General features: G+C 40.5%; 1 protein-coding gene across 1 annotated transcript in view; it reads left to right on the top strand.

Annotated features, from left to right (window-relative positions):
* nos1apa (nitric oxide synthase 1 (neuronal) adaptor protein a) overlaps window positions 1-16,410 on the top strand; it is a 187,375-nt gene extending 170,965 nt beyond the window's left edge. The window contains exons 11-13 of the mRNA XM_065955664.1: window positions 6,270-6,466; window positions 7,050-7,174; window positions 10,272-16,410. Coding sequence (XP_065811736.1) covers window positions 6,270-6,466; window positions 7,050-7,174; window positions 10,272-10,884 — 935 coding nt within the window. The 3' untranslated portion in view covers window positions 10,885-16,410. The remainder of the gene's footprint in view (window positions 1-6,269; window positions 6,467-7,049; window positions 7,175-10,271) is intronic.
* Window positions 16,411-16,809: the final 399 nt, after the last annotated feature.

Here is a 16,809-nt window from a genome sequence, read left to right as displayed (position 1 = left end):
ATCCAAAGCTAACCCACTTATGTCACAGCAGCACACACAGAGCTGCTTACACCACTTCTTCTTTTTGTAGTATGATATCTGGTGAATATTTTCATGTATTTGTTGTTTGAACAATTGGTCTTTGTTTACCATCAGCCTAACATCTTAAGATGCATGGATGTAGATTGAGTTGTCTTTACTTCTTGGGAATAGTCTTTGCAGTGCTTCCTGTTAAATGCTTTGGACCTGATTTGGGAAGCAATTAAATTATTATTATTTATTTTTTTGCCCATTATATTCGATTAAAGATTCCAATCTGGCTGCACCAACTTCTGGAAAAATCCCCATTGAACATAAACTTCTATGTGTCAGTCAATACCTATGATGATAATGTGGAGTATTTAAATGTTGTATAGAGGCAGTCTCACCTTGTTCACCTTTAACACTGCTCCTGCTTCTTTTTATGACACCAGACTTTGTTCACTTAAAGTTTCATTCTACTTTTTGATTAACATACATTTTCCTTTCGCTCATGTTGCGCAGGATTGCGTTATGGCTTCAGTTTTTTTTTTTTTTTTTTTCAGCCCATTTGGAACATGAGTGGGAGTGAGAGCTCTCTGCTTCAGATTTGTGCACCACTTTGTTTCTTTCTTCCTCTCTATCCTGTTTATTCTGCAGGGTGTGCAAGTGACAGATTACATGCGATGAAATGACTGCAGTTTAACAACAAAGCACCTGAGAGTATAAGAGGGATTACACACTGAAAAAGCAGCGTTCAGCTTTGCTTTTATGACAACATAAAGGTTCTGTATGTGTGTTTGTTTCTAATCGGACTGTTTGAAGAACGCTGTTAATCCACAGACGCTCCTGGAGATGAATGAAGAATTGCTCATTTTGGTGGTTAATGAAGGATAATTACAGCAGTTGAAATCCTTCAGGCCGGTTTGTAATTAAAAGAGAATTTGACAAACAGAACCCACACAGTAATCTGACAGAGTTACACAGTCCTCCAGAGATAAACAAACAGGCTGCAGGAGTTCTCTGCTGGTGAAGTCTCCATAGCTTTTTTTTTTAATGTTTTACTGTGATTACAAAAGGAAGGAGGGTTTGTGGAGAAGGAGAAATAAAGCAAAAACTCTGCATGAGGTCAGCGTAGAGCTGCCATACTGAAATTACATTTGAATAAACAACCGAGAAGCCCTCGAGCCAACTCCCACTTTTTGCAGTCGAATAACTGTGCATATGTTTTAAGATTTTATTCATTTTTGGGCCTTTATCTGAGGGAAAGGACGGTGGACGGGGTCAGACATTGCATAAGGGAGAGAGAGAGAGAGAGAGAGAGAGAGAGAGAGAGAGAGAGGAATGACATGCAGGAAAGGAGCCCAATCAGATTCGAACCCGGGCTGCCTGCTTTTGAGGACTGTAGCCTCTGAACATGGAGCGTGCAATTCTACAGTCTACAGTCTGTCAGGGCCCCAAGCAAAAATTCATTGCGGGACCCTCCAAACAATGCCTTCCTCCTTTTTCCCTCTTTCTTTTTTTCACTCCCACACAGATAATTCCTCTTCATTTCCTTCGGTAACTTTTTATTGACAAACAATTTCACAGCAGTAAATGCATGCGATGCTTTGCAGGGCATGGCGAGGAAGTGCTGTCAGATGGGGCCCCCCCTTAGGGAGGTTACCTACAGTCATGGCAAAATGTGCACAATTTTTAAACCACTGCTGTGGTTTAAAGTTTGTCAGCTGGGGCGCATGCACAAACCACTAGGCTATGTTTTTTTTTTTTAGCTGAGTCATGCTAACCTCTTGACTGAGTTATACTCCAGTCAATGCTGAACTCAGACATGCAACAACAGTCATATTCTGATGTTTTTATGCCACTTCCTTTGGGTTTAAAGAGGATGTTTTTAATCCTATAATTTCGTTTTTTTAGGCTGTCATTGAAGCTTTGTCACCAACTTGCAAAGCTTGTTTTAAACTCTACTAATCTTTTTTTTTTTTTTATGCATGTTGCCATGAACAACACTGAATACTAAATTGTGCCCGTTGTTTTAAAAGACTTCCTGCTCACTCAAACCATGGGTACCTTCTGTTTGTTCTCAAACAAGGACACTGCTGTTTTAACAAGTTCTTATCAGGTCTGAACTCAGATATTCTCACTGGTTGCTGAGTTTGACACTGAGTGTTTAAAGACACAGCCGAGATATTTCACTGCGTTATATGATTGAGAGAAGCCTTCACTGATGCACCACCTCTGACGAAGCTGCGGTGCAGACTGACTCAACAATTAATCCTCTCATTTTAATGCTTCAGTCGGCAAGGTTTGTAGAAGAAGAGAAGAAAAAAAAATGTCCACCTGTTTCATCAGCCAAAATCACAGCAGGGCTGCAGCACAGGGGGACAGAGATTAACTGTTTGCACAGATGAAATCCTCAGTTGTGAGGTGGGAACGCTGCTGGGGAAATGTCAGTACAGGAAGTGACACACTGAATGAAGTCTCTTGTGTAAGCAGTGAATGAGCATCATGTGTAAAGAACACAGGCTCACTTAGATAAATTCCCTATTTTATTTTTTTGTTTGTTTTATGATGGTTGACGGTTTTTGAAGGTTGGAGCCACAAACCCGTCCCATTAGCCAGATTTGAAAGACCTACTCCTTTTAGACCTAATTCTTCTCAGTTTGACTCTGGGCTGAGGACCTTGGTTGAAGTCTCCTTTTTCTTTTTCTGAAAACGCAACTCTAAAATCATAATCTCCCTCCTGTATAATTAGCCGTACTTCTATATTAATGATGTTGCCTTTATTAATTACGTCTCGGATTTCTCAAACTCTATATTTCCCAGGTCATTGCAGTTATTATAACCTGCGTTATTGAGGACGGTCTGACCTCCACCCGCTGTGGGTATACCGGCGCATGTGAACGCATCACTTTATTTGACAGCCTTTGAGAAATGACCAAATTTGCATTCGTTTAGAGTCCACAGGAGCCCCCGAGAGCACAGAGTTTTTAAAGCTGGCTCGGGGACAGTGCGGCAGGGAAAATGGTCATAAATACTACTAATAAATCACATCTGTGTGTAAATGAGACAGACTGAGACACCTGGGCTTGTTTCCAAACAGCAGGTTTCACCTTTTCAGCCGCATGGCTTTTTGAAGACAAGTGTGGAGAATAAGTACAAAACATTCGATCTTTAAATCACACAAACAAATGAGCAGCAGTTTGGTTAGGCATGATGCACGAACATCTTGCCTTTCTCGTGTCCTTCATAAAGTCCTCCAAGGAGCCTTCTCACATTACAAAGTCCATCCATTACATCTCCATTAGGAGTTAAAGACAGAGGCCTTGTTCTCTGGTGAGATCAATGTGGATGTTAAATAGCCTGTGCAGTGTGTCACTATTGATCCTGAGCTCACTTCATGACCTTGATATACAGTCAGTACTCTCTGAATAACCTTCACACTCAACAGGGACATTGAATAAAGACCCAGATCATGTAAATTAGGCACGCTTTGTGTCACGGTAACAAATGGGCAAGAAGGTGTTTCCATAGATCTTATACTGAGAAATCAGTGAGCTCAACCTCTAGCTGACAGTAAAAAATATTGGGCTTTTAGCTATTTGATTAAAGTTCATACTGTAAGGCTGGCTACACACTAGATTATTTTCATATCTTAACCAATTTTTTAAAATGGGGGAGATCACATACATAATCTTTAACATTAGAATCCTCTGAATTCAACCACTAGACGATTTGGCCAGACCACGAGACCACTCACCTGCCATTTGTAGTAACGTTTCACAATGGCGGTTAGGCAGAGGCGAGATCTCACGGGAACTTGCATGATCAAACGCAGCTTCGGAAGAAAAGCAAATATGGAGGAAAATCAACGTCGTCAACTGGCTGTCCTGTTGTGATAGTTCTCGCATGAGACGTTACAAAGGCTCTCGAGCTGTTGCCAGATTTCCACAACCTGGTCTTCTTTCCCGATAATCCACTTGGCTCGGAACACGGTTGTGTTAATGTTCGCTGCATGCCATGTTTGCGAGCTGTAAAAGTACACAACGCCTGGATGGTGACGCTTCCCGGTTTGCCCTCTCCCATTTGTTATTGTTGCACGTATTCCGTCAGAAGTTGCCCGATAATGGTAGATATCAAACGTGTTTGATATTTACAATTCGAGGTTGGGATGGCTCCAACTCCATTGGGAGCAGTAACATAATTGTTTTGACACCAAACACTTGGGGATTATTTGGCCAAATAATTGGTTGTGACATGCCTCGAATCTGGCTGTGCCCCCCCCCCAACCTGAAAAAAGCTGATTAGCCATGGAAGCCAGCCTTAGCTTACAGCGCTAACCTGCAACCTTACTGTATAAGAGTCTTCTTTAAGAGACAGCCAACATAAGATGGAAGCGCCAACAAATAACTTTTTGGATTTGTCTATAACATAAGTTTGAACAGTAGACATCTTACATGCTCCTCTGTTGTGTATGTGTCTCTCTGTTCTTCTCATATCTCGCTCTCTTTCTCTCTGTCTCCTTGAAGTTACTTTTCATGCCCTCTGTTTCACGTTGATTCATATTATTGGATCACATTTCCTCCTGCCTCTGGCTAATGCACTGTTGTAGATTTCTTGCTTGGGTCGGTAAGTGAAATAATTGTGTGTGGACAGTGAAGTCAAGGTTACCCGATTTTTTGGCGCTCCATCTGAATCCAAATGGCAACATTTTCTCCATTTATCTGTCTGAGATGTTCCACCTTTCAGACATGTTTATGCAGCTCTTGACTGAACTTTTAGCCATTAACTCCCACCCCTTGTCCTCTCGTAGAAACTTTTTTTTAATTGAATAAGCAGAAACAGCTCAATACTCTGCTTCTTAAAAGGTAAAATGACCTGAAATCTGATACTTTTATGTCTCATTAAATGCTTGCCGAGAAACATTTCTCCCCAGGTAAGATCCTTCGTCGTAAGTGGATTGGCAACATCCTCAACTTCCTTTTTACTTTTTGCTGTTTCTGATCCTGCATTTTGTTCCATTTCTGCCTCATTTTACTTTTACAGTGCATGCAATTGCCTGAAGTCTTGTGTTCTATATATTATTTCATGGTCCTTGCATAAAGTGTTACAGCACTGCCATCTGGCCCTCAAATGTTGTGAGCATTCTCATAAAATACATTTGGCTTTTGCTCTAATGATGCAACATCTGTTTGTTTTGTGCAAAGCTGCAGAGTTACCAAGGAGGAGGTTTCTCATACTCCACTAAAAATGATCTGTTTGAATATCTGAAACTCTCTTTCCCTAAGATGTGTTCCAACCAAATTTTAAGAAATCTGTAAATTGGTGCAATCGCATACAAAGTTGTATACTTCATGCAGCATTAGATAAAAACTTGAGAAAATCCTGATGTGCTAGCATTAAGATTTATTTTTTTTAATACACCCATTCAAGCTGAAACTAAAATGAAAATGAATGCTAGTAGTTATTGTGCAGCTGAAAAGATATGAAGAAGAGTAGGAAGTGTGAGTGAAGTTAATGCAATCACTGTCCCTGGTGAAGGCAATGAAATAAACAAAGCTGTGAGCCTCCATGTGATGTTGAGAATACAGATGGAAATAACATTTTGTTTTGTTTAAATGTGAACTCCTGCAGGAAAGGATGTAACGATTACTCGCGCTACAAAACCGATACAAATGTGGACAATTTCAATCGATTAAACAAAAATGTAAGTTGCAATACTCTTTTCAACCAGCAGCTGAAGCAACTCAGAAAAAGAGCATTGTTCTATTAGTGACCATACGACCTCAAAAATAAATGGTATTACTTATATTTACAAAGGAAAATGTATATTTATACTTGTGCTCCTTTTAGTGAGCCTGAATTCAAAGCAGTTCAAATGGATTACTATTGAGACCCAAAAAAGTCCCAAAGAAGATATCCGAACAACTTCTGTAGAGTTGGTTCCTCCTCAAAAAAAAAAAGATCTCTCCTCTGCCAAATATTGCTGACTTTGTATTTCCAGCAAAGCTTGAGAGATACAAGAGGAATCTGTAAAATGCTGTGGGGATTTTCAGGACTTAAGTAGGGTATTCCTCTTTGGATCACTGAGTTTGTGCATCTCATTTTCAAAGCAAACATCCCATATGTGCCGACTCATGCTTGAAGGCTCTGCAGCTTTGCAACAGCTTGTGCCGTTAAAGCTGATACAAATCTTCTGCTACATCCTGCCGTGTATTCACCTCTCTGCCTTTCTCTCCTCTGTCTGCTCTCTCTCTCTCTCTTCCTCACAGTCGATCAAGGTATGTTTGAGAACTCCGTCGCCCAGCAGCAGAGTCCTCAGACCTCGAGGCCGGGCCTGCCCTCGGCCAGACGCTCCCCAGCATCTGCTAATCCCAACCTGGGGTCAGGCTCCGCGGACTCTCCATCCTCAGGAGGACAACAGAGGCTTAAAAATGCCATTAATCTGGGCAAGGCTGTCGGCGCGAAGGTAAACGCCAGCATCCACAAAGCATAAGGATTCATTCTTTTTATTCTGGATGTGCGAGCTGTAGAGAGGATTTCATTGCCTTTTTTTCTGTTCATTTTCATTTGAATCAAAGTACCTTTTGTTCTTATCTTTTTTCCAATCATTCCATTTCTCTTTTCTTTCCCCTTTTCTCTCAACTTGTGTCTCCTGTTTCCTCATTTCTGTATTTCTTTTTTTTGTTTTGGTCCTTTCTTTTGTTTCCGTTCTGTCCGCCTGTCTTTCCCTGATTGTCCTCCTCTTTCCTTATTTCTATCCATTTCCTTGTCCTTTTCCTTTTCTTTACTTTGATATTTGCTTTATTTTTATTTATTTCCTTTTTTAACCCGCTCATTATTCCTGTCTGTGTTTTGTCCATTTTTCTTTCTTTCTTTCTTTCTTTTTATTCTGTCTTTCTTTCTGTTTTCCTTCCTTTCGTTCCATCTTTCTTTCCTTCTTTACTCTCAATCTTTTTTGTCTGTCTGTCTTTCTTTTGTTTGTTCTTGTGTTGTTTCTCTCTCTCTCTTTCTATCGTTCTTTGTTCATCTTTCTTTCTTTCTTTCTTCAGGTCAACGACTTGTTAAGAAGAAAGGAGCCCAGTCACCTCGGGGACATCGGGGTAACTGAGGTTAACAAGAGCGTTGGTGCTGTATGGAGCCGAATGGACGAACTCAACCACACCACCGCTAACAGGTACACACACACACACACACACACACACACACACACACACACACACACACACACACACACACACACACACACACACACACACACACACATGTTTGTCCTTTGTGACATATGAAATCTAATTCCATTCATAAATGTAACCCTAATCTAATTTTTTTGTCCCTGAACCCTGAAACAAAAACATAATGAATCTTTCGGGCTGGTGTCTGGTGTCTGGTGTCGTGAAGGTTGCTGGTTTGATGACACAAACTGACTGGTGCAGATCAATATCTTCCAGTTCTCTAATTAGATGAAGCCTTTTTTTCAGTGCTGCTTTTGCACTGTATGCAGTCCAAGTCTACTCACATTCAATTTAATGACAAAGCCTCTTGGAGCCTTATTGTTGGCAGAAATATGAAATTACCTGTGCTGAATGAAGCGTCTGTCTCTTTTAATAAGGTGCCGGGTTAGAAAAGGTGAATGATAGATAGAATATCAGATAGAATGATAGAAGACTTACTTTTGAAAAGTGGTTTTAAATTAATAACGGCACATCAAAGAACGCCATGAGACGTCTGAAATTGAACTTTTTTAGTTTCTTCTACAATCAGAAAACAAAAGAAATCTCCTTTTTTTAAGGGCTGTATTCTGTGTATACACACACACACACACACACACACACACACACACACACACACACACACACACACACACACACACACACACACACACACACACACACACACACACACACATAAGTGGCTCTGAGTGTGTACTCGAGGATTTGTTCCAGAAGCATTGATCTGTTGTCTCTTCAACTGAAGATCAGTCAAGCAAAAGTCATTTTTTTCTGCCGCTCTGCTCCCGTTCATCTCCATTCAGTGAGCTGCGAATAGATTCAGTCGACAGTACCTGTGATGATCTGTAAAAGTTTTTACGGCCCACCGACTGATCCTGCAGAGTGGAGCTGACAGCTTTTGTATTAATAAAGTGACTCATCATTGTTGAATCTTGAAAGTATGAGAGGGGACTGAAGCTCAGATCTTTTTAGCAGAACTCTGTATTTGTATTATTAATTACGTGTCTGGAAATGAAAAGAGCATGACCTTATGAATATGTGTCATTCTCTGTCCAGCATTTGGATCGTTGATGTCATTATCTGTAGACCAGGATGGGAAAGATTTACTAATATGTATCAAAACTGATTTAAAGCATAAAGTTTCAGCCTTCACATCACTGAAATGTTATCTGACTGTGGGGCTGGATGTGAATGTGTGTTATGTCAGCCTCATTATTCATGAGGCTGACAGCAGGGGAAAGAAAGTGTTCTTGTGTCGTGAGGTTTTAGTCCTGATGCAGCGCAGCTTCTTGCCATGGTACGTCTGATTTAGATTTTACTAAGACGTATTTTACATAAAGTGAGCAAATAATTGATTTACTTTAATTAAGTAAAAATATCCAATCACAGTGTGGCTTAATCAAAACAGCTAGGAATCGCAGTCATGCAGTGTATGGGAACATCTCATATCTCAGAGGTGGTAAACAGCCCCACCCTCAGGCAGAGAGGGAAACAGCAGCTTTAAAAACAAAACACTCATTCTGATAACAAGCGAACACAGAATACTAATAAAGCTGACTCTGAGTCATTACAATCCATCAACAACACGCCGGTATCTGTGCTCTTTGCATTCAGGAACAGCACAGCCGTGCTCGGTGAACTTAATCATCTTTGTGTGCGTTCCTGTCGGCTCTGGGGAACGATCACACAGTCTTATCACCATGGGATGTATACACCGTATTCATTGTCTGCCTGTGTAGGGGAACAGCTTGAGAAATTGGAATGTTTTTTTTAAACACAGCGAGTGAAAGTAGATTTAAATTCTGGCTGTTCCTCTCAGCCCCGTTTCTCACACACACACACACACACACACAAATAAACACATGCAGGCTCCATCACTTAAAGCAACACACTCTAATTTGATGCAGTTTCACCTCTCTATAATTGTGTATAGCTACAACTGAGTTTCAGACAATCAGAAATGTTACACTATGCCCCAAGAGTTTCTAGATTATCACATTCTTAGTTACACTTTTTGGCTTTGTTGGCAACCATCAATTCAACTCTCCCATCTGTTGGGCGAGGCTTCCTGTTGTACTGACTGCAGCGTTTATGCTAAGTGAGGCTAACTAACATCCGCCTCCAGCGTCGTGTTAAGGAGATAATCATGATAAAACCGTCTCATTTCTTAATTTCCTGCAAGGATGAAGTACTTTATTGTAGAGCTGTATTCTGAAGGGACATTTTACTGACACACAATTAGCAGTGGCAAACATTTTCACTCCCCCCCGAGTATTTTTTTCCCGCAGAAAGTCCGAGTGAGCTGAAAGTGAGAACGCTGCAGGATATTATCAGTAGAATTCACCTTGAGCGAGTGGGAGTGGGTGGTGATGTTTATTCCCTGCAATCGGTGCACGCCCAAACACTGTATTCACGCTACCGCTACCATCTTTGTGAACGCAGGCTAATTAAACCTGCCATTACGCTTTCTGTTTGCGATTCTGTCAAACTAAACATGGCATGTATATGAAGGCAAATATTGTCTTTATTATAGCTTTGCCGTTTGCTTATTTGCCAAGTTGGACGGAACGAACAGAAGAAAGTCCAATAGTAACTGGCTGAAAGGGGAATATCGCCACCTACTGTAGTGTGAGTCTGACATGTTTACATCATGTATGAATGAATGAATGAATGAGACCTTTATTGCCCCTAGGGGAATTTGCCTTGCACCGAGAGCGTTGAAACACTATCCCAAAAAACTTAAAGCACAGCACATAAAAAACATTAAAGCATCACATCACGTATATTTCATGCGTACTGAGACAAGGACGGTATTCCAATCAAATGGCGTACTCGAGCTGTAACTGTAGCTCGACTTCAATGTGCATGTTACTGACTGTTTATTTGTCTTCCAATCCCAGAAATACAATGGCAGTGTGTGTTCATGTAGGAAACCTCTAAATGTTGTTGGACTTACTTTTTTTTACTAATTATTGCTTTGTTTTCTTTGTGACTTATGTATGTCTTATCTTAGCCTTTCTGTTTTTTGACTCTCTCTTCCAGTCACATCTCCTCCTTCGACTCCTTCCCTCGGCTGGACCCTCCGCCCCCGTCAGGGAAGAAGCGTCTGCCTCGGGCTCTGAAGACCACCCAGGACATGATGATCTCCTCTGATCCCGTGGTCTCCTCTCCAGACGCCGCTGACACTTCCTCCTTCCTCTCCTCTCCAGAGAAGACGCCGCTCATCGCCGAAGAGGAGCAGCAGCAGCAGCAGTGGGGCGAGGCGGAAGGAGAGGGGTCAGAGGAGATCGTGAAAGCGGAGGAGAAAGTCGCCACTGAAAGTCCAGCTGATGGAGTGGTAGATGGAGGAGAGGAGGATGTGGAAAGCACAAAAGAAGGCGCGGAGGAGCATCAGACGCAGCTCCAGCTCTCTGTTCCAGACCTCATCAATAAAGATCCACCCCAGCTGGAGACCCGAGCCAAACCCTGCGACGTCTGGCAGAAGGCTCCGGGACCAGACTCCCGCCTGGCCTCCACCCCCCGCTCGGGGAAAACTCCCTGCCGCATCAGCCTGGGAGAAGAGGTCCTACTGGGGAATGGCGCCCCCTGCAGTAAAGTAACAGGAGTGAGCGCTGAAGACTCAGAGCATCACCCTGACCTGCTGTCCTTTGAGTGACACGCAGAGCCGGGGTCAGATTTAAGTTTAGTGGTTAAACATTTTAATTTTCAACTCATAAGACTGCTGATCAAGTATTTACCACCACTTTTTTTCTTAATCGCATCCTGCTCCGGGGTTTTTTCGAGGAAAAGGGAACAAGGGCTTCCAGGAACGAGGGCAGGGACCTGATCTGTGTCTCTTTTTAAAATATTTTATACGTGTGGATAGTAAAAGTTATGGCTGCTTTAAGTTCAGACACTGCTAGCTCCCTTCCAAAAAGACGAACAGACGCAAGTAGCAAGAGAAGAAGAAGGTCTGAGGTTGAATATGGTGCAAAGAAAAAAGGACTATCATTGTATGCTAACAATGTTTTAACTTTTTAAACAGCTTTTTAACAGTCCATTTTGCCGTGGGAATGCAATATAATCAGATCACGTGATCATGAATGTCATAAAATGTCCCTTTAAATAGTCTCAAAATGTGAAACCCTGTTAGTTTGTATAAAACAGGCCAGAGCTGAACATTAAAAGGTCACATATTCTCCTTTTCAACAATTTTAAATCATTTTCAGAGCTCCCCAAAACATGTCTGTGAAGTTTCTTGTTCTAAATCCACTCTGATCCTGTATTTCATCATGTCTATAAACCCCTCTATTTCAGCCCTGCTCAGAACAGGCTGTTTCTGTGTCTGTACCTTTAAATGTAAATGAGCTGTGTCTGACCATGCCCCTCTCTGGAAGGGCTTGGGTGGCTTGGGCTTTCACGCTCCATGTCCTATTGTTTATGGTGAGAGGGCAGAACAAACACCTAACTGTGGGAGTGTCACCCACCTGGGGGAGGGGTTACTGCCCTTTGTGATGTCACAAATGGGAAAATCTCCAAACGGCCTGTTTTTAGCACATATTTTCTTAGACATGCTAGAGACACATATTAATGTTAGAAACAAATGGTAAAGAGTATGTTACATAATATGTGACCTTTACAACTCAGCTACGTAAAATATTTGATAAATTGTGATTGTTCTACAATTGCTTGCCCGTATGTATATTATGGTCTGATAATTATTATATGCTGGCATCATATTATTAATCTGGTTTTGACATTTTAAGAACCATTTAAAGGGACATTTGTTATTGAAGTCATACTGTAAGTCCATTTTACACATAAGCTGCTACAATGCAATCATTAACCAGTTAATACAAGTCTCATAGCAGCTATAACTTTCAGTATAATTCAAGTTAGAGCTAAGAAAGGTTTTGAGAAGTAAGTGAAGGAGGAGTCAGAGGATATAAAAGATGGAGACAGAAGCTGAAAGAATGTGGAGGTGTCAAGGATACAGGTTTTTTTTTGGCAGAGTTCACTTTTCATTCAGTTGGTACAAATTGTTGAGCAGCGGTTTCTGCCCGAGTCTCATCAGTAACCAGAGACCTTTTGACCCTCAGTCAAAAAACATCTGACCTTTCTTCTTTTGGTCCAGGGCTTTTTGTAGCAAGGCTAACATAACTTGTCCCCTCCTACACTCGCTTGTGGCACCGACTGTGACCCTGAGAGTGACCTTTTGAAGCTCCCGGTTTCTAAGATTATTTTTTTTTGGAATTGCAGAAATCTAAACAACTGTTTGGCCATTTGAATTGATGTTCTTCTTCCTTTTCTGTTACTGGAAGCACATTCTGAACTTCTTCCACAGAAAGACCCTTTTGAAGTTTTGCACAGTGTGTGATAGAAAGAATCAGACAAACTTCTTTTGGTGTCCGGAGGACATAAAATCCACTAAATAAGAAGTTAATCAGCTCCTCTTTACATTTATGCATGTTTTTCTGATTATTATTATTTTTTGCATCAACAATATTGCGGTTGTTTTGCAGTTAGTTTTAGCCCAAAGCCAATTACCCTTTTTTTGCACCCTAGATGCAAAGACCATCAAGTCTCTGCTTGAGTGAAATTAAGAAATAGTTTGGCATCTTTTACTGTATTGACCCTGGGTGAGATGCAGAGAGAAGTTACAACGATTTCCACAGTGTACATACTACATTCCTCATACTGGGAAATAAGAAAACTATTTTTAAATTGTTAAATTAAAAAAAATCTATAATTTCTATGCAACATGAATGATAGACAACCAGCTAGCATCATCTTTTTTTTGCATGTCATATATGCAGAAATGTTCATGTTGGGCTGATTCTTAATTGTAAATATATTTCAGCCCAACACTCAATGTGAACTGTGGTGCATCCCTTCTCATTATTTTAAACATTTTGACTTTTTTACTCTCCAAACATTTCAAGACTTATTATTCACAGACGACCAAATGATTTGTTTGCACTCTTCACTTAAAAAAAAAAAAAAATTCACCTTCAATACATCGACGCTATCAGAAACAAAACTCTACTTTTTGTGCCACTGAAGCCTGAAAGTCTCTATGAGACTGAAAACTGTCTGTTTTAATATTCCTCCTCCTGAACTGAAAGTGGACTTTGTCAAAAACCCAGATCAGACCTGTAGATGGATGGAGGGACGAGCAGATGGGCGGTATGCGGCGGGTGGGCTGCTGAAAGTTGTTTTTAGAGAAAAGACATGCCGAGATAATGAGCCGTCAACCGAGAGAGATGGAAGACGATTCAAGTGAATAATTAAGCGACGCACCAAAGACACAAGTTAACGTCTCAGACAGACATGTTGCTTTTATCGTGTTGTGAAATGGCTCTGATAGTTTCTCCTCTTTCAGATTTAAAGCTGGGAGCTGTCTGAGAAAAAAAGAAGCAATAATTCTTTCAGAAGATTTTTTTAATCGACTAAAGAAAACTTTAAAAACCAAAGTCACAGAAGTTTAAGTAGCTGTTTATACATTTGTCTTAAATATTTTTAAATCGTCATGAATCATGGAAAGAAATAACATCATAAGAAGTGACAGAGTCAGGTGTGTTCAGCTGGTTGAAGGTGAGCTGACATTAAGAGAGAGAAAATATCCTGCTGTTGGAATAATCACTCTGCTTCCACCTCCTGTGTCTAGCTGCTGGAGGAGTATAATCAAACAAGCAGTGATGTTTGTTTTGGCACAATCAAAGTGAATGTCTGACATTTTGTGTGACTGTAGGAAGATGGAAAAATAATTTTACACAGGCACTATAAAATGTCCCAATCTCCTGTGAGTTCCCACAGTGCGCCTCTGTGAGTGACCGCTGTGTCCTTGCAGAGATTTCCTGAACCTAAAAAAAAAAAAGGGCAACAAATTCCCGCCTGACACTCAGACAGACACAGATTCAGATGTAGCTGCGGTCAGGTCGTGCCCTGAGGAATGTGGAGCTGGACTCTGGTAGAGAAAGGACGCTTTGTCTCCCTGACTCTGTCTTGTCCTAAAATATCCCCAATTTATTTTAAGACTGTTACAGAACAGCTGATGTTCAAATTACAAACACAATCCACTGAAACATCTGGACTTTGGACAGTTCAAATATACAGAATAAAACAGTGTGCAGTCAGGAGTTTGTGGAAACAAATGCTGCTCTTAAGCACTTCAGATGTCGTGTTTTTAGTGCTTTTAGAGGCACACTGATTATGTCCCATGTGATAGGTGGGCAGATGTTTCAGCAAGTGGATATCTGAAAGCGATTCCCATTCCTAGAAACATTAACACGAACATGGGAGTATGTTTGGACATCTGGGTGACATAAGTCTGGAGGGAAAAGAGCAGAAGGGACAATTGGCAAAAGAGAAAAAAGGTTGTGAAGGTGTGCGGAAACAGACGACAACATCCCAGCAGTTTGAACACGAGTATTTGACTAAACGTTGACATAAAAGGTTTGAAAATTTGTTAAAGCTTTGACGATTTTGCCTTAAGTTCTTTAAAGGGCCAATATGTATCTCTGACACCTAGTGTTTAAAAATGGGAACTGCAGTCCAAACTCAAAACATTGGAGAGAGCTTCAGTGTTTAGCCAGCTCTGCACCATTTTCCAAAACCATCTTCAATATTTATTCTAGTTTTACCAAGTTTCTGCTTATGGAGCTTATTAGAGCGTCTGCATTTAAAATGATTAAGAATAAGTTATATCTGAACCAGTTCCATTCATCGCTGCAGCACCTGTTGGTTTGTCGTTTGCCTGTCAAACCAAGGTCAAGGGGCAAATCAGCCGTGAGGCCGTCCTTAAAACCGTCTCCCTTCTCTGGTTAAAAACAAAAACTAACCATCAGGACCTGAATCTAAACTTAGAAGGAGGACATACTCCGCTGCTGCATTGACAGAGAAGCCGGCACTTCAACATAGTTTCCTTAACGTCTGATGATGTAGTAAGGTCATTGTGTGATTTAATTCAGTAGATATCTTGCAATTCAGACCTTTAATCTTAACATTTTAAAGTCCCTGTAAGCAGTAAAAACACAAGTGAGTAGATGTGCAGCCAAAATTAAAGTTTGATGGTGGTGGATAAAAAACGTGTTTTAACAGTCAGCTTTCAGCTAACCTGCTTCGTCAGGTCTCTGCGGCTGCTTGTTTGATCGAGTCTGACTGACGGGGCTGACAACATAAGCAAAAAAACTTCAAACTCACACCTGTCATCACATTTTGATTCAAATGTTGCACAATGAGAAGGCACGGAGAGAAAAAACAAAAACACACACATCATTCAATGAGGGGAAGAAAGAAAATGTTGTGGTCATGTATATTAAAAAGGGCGCGTCTCCATGGCCTCAAAACGTAAAGGAAGCGTTGAAATCTTTGAGTCCTCTGCGTCACTGATGTAGGATCTTTCCCTCAGCACACGGAGAAATGCTGCACGCCTGAATGAACCCTGTTTTTAGAGAGGGAATCTTTCATATCACATCAGACTGACAGCGGCTGCTTGTAATGAGTCTGAAGCTAACAGCAATCTTAAACGCTGCTTTTTATTTTATTTTAGAGAATTGTAGCTCATGCTAAAGGAAGCTAATACCATTTTAAGTCAATCAGAGTAAATCTATCCCACTAAAATACATCTTCTGAAACCACTACAGTTGATTTATTTGGTATTTTCTGATGAAGGTGCAGTGGTGTACATTTTATATAAAGTTATTTTATCACTCTTTTTACAATACCTGTGAATATACACATCTGTTTCTCTAACAAATGAAGGAAAGTGATTGTATTTTGATATATTCAGATATTAGTTAGTTAGAGTTTGATTAAAGATAAAATAATCTGGCTTTGTTTTATGCAGGTATATATATATATATATATATTTTGTCGAATCTTTTGTTCTTGTAAAGCTGGTCGACTTAATTTTCAATTACGATGAATGAAGGAATTTAAATGCTGCATGAAACAGAGCTTATATGGACTATCTAAAGCAAACCCTGGGATGTATTTTTTACGGATTATATTTGAAAACTTGCAAATAAAATGATTTTTTTTAATATGATGTAATGCAAATATGCTACAAAAATCAAAATGGATGATTTTTGGATTTGTTAGATTTTCTCATCTATCTTTTTAATGGCAATGTAATGACTCCTGTACTGATTGTAATCTTTTTAAAAAAAAAAGAAGAAAAAAAAATGGATATAGACTCTTATCATGACGTCTGTGTTGTTTGTCTTTGAGAAGAATAATGTGACTTTTTTCCCTTATGTTTATTTTGGGCATATCCTGCCTCCCGCTCAGCTCTGACACAACACTTCCTGTTTTGACGGAGCCGACGTCCTCGTCAGTTTTAGCACTTTTCTTTCCTCCTGGTCTGTATCTGTGTCAGTCCTTTGATACAAACAGGCTCTCGTGTATCTTCTCTCTGATTGATGGGTGGTCTGTTTATGGAGACGGCAGTGGAAGGAATTCAGGAGTGGGAAGCTGCTCTGATGTTTAATTCATCCGTGTTTGTCCTAAATCTTGGAAACCCTTCCCTCGTCGGCTCTGTGTGTGTGTCAGTGGCATCGTGTTTGTTGTCGCGTCGAGACGAGTTAAAGCCCGTCAGGAA

Source organism: Labrus bergylta, chromosome 6 (assembly GCF_963930695.1).
Source record: "Labrus bergylta chromosome 6, fLabBer1.1, whole genome shotgun sequence".
Lineage (NCBI taxonomy): Eukaryota > Metazoa > Chordata > Actinopteri > Labriformes > Labridae > Labrus > Labrus bergylta.
This window is presented reverse-complemented; position numbering and strand designations above follow the sequence as displayed.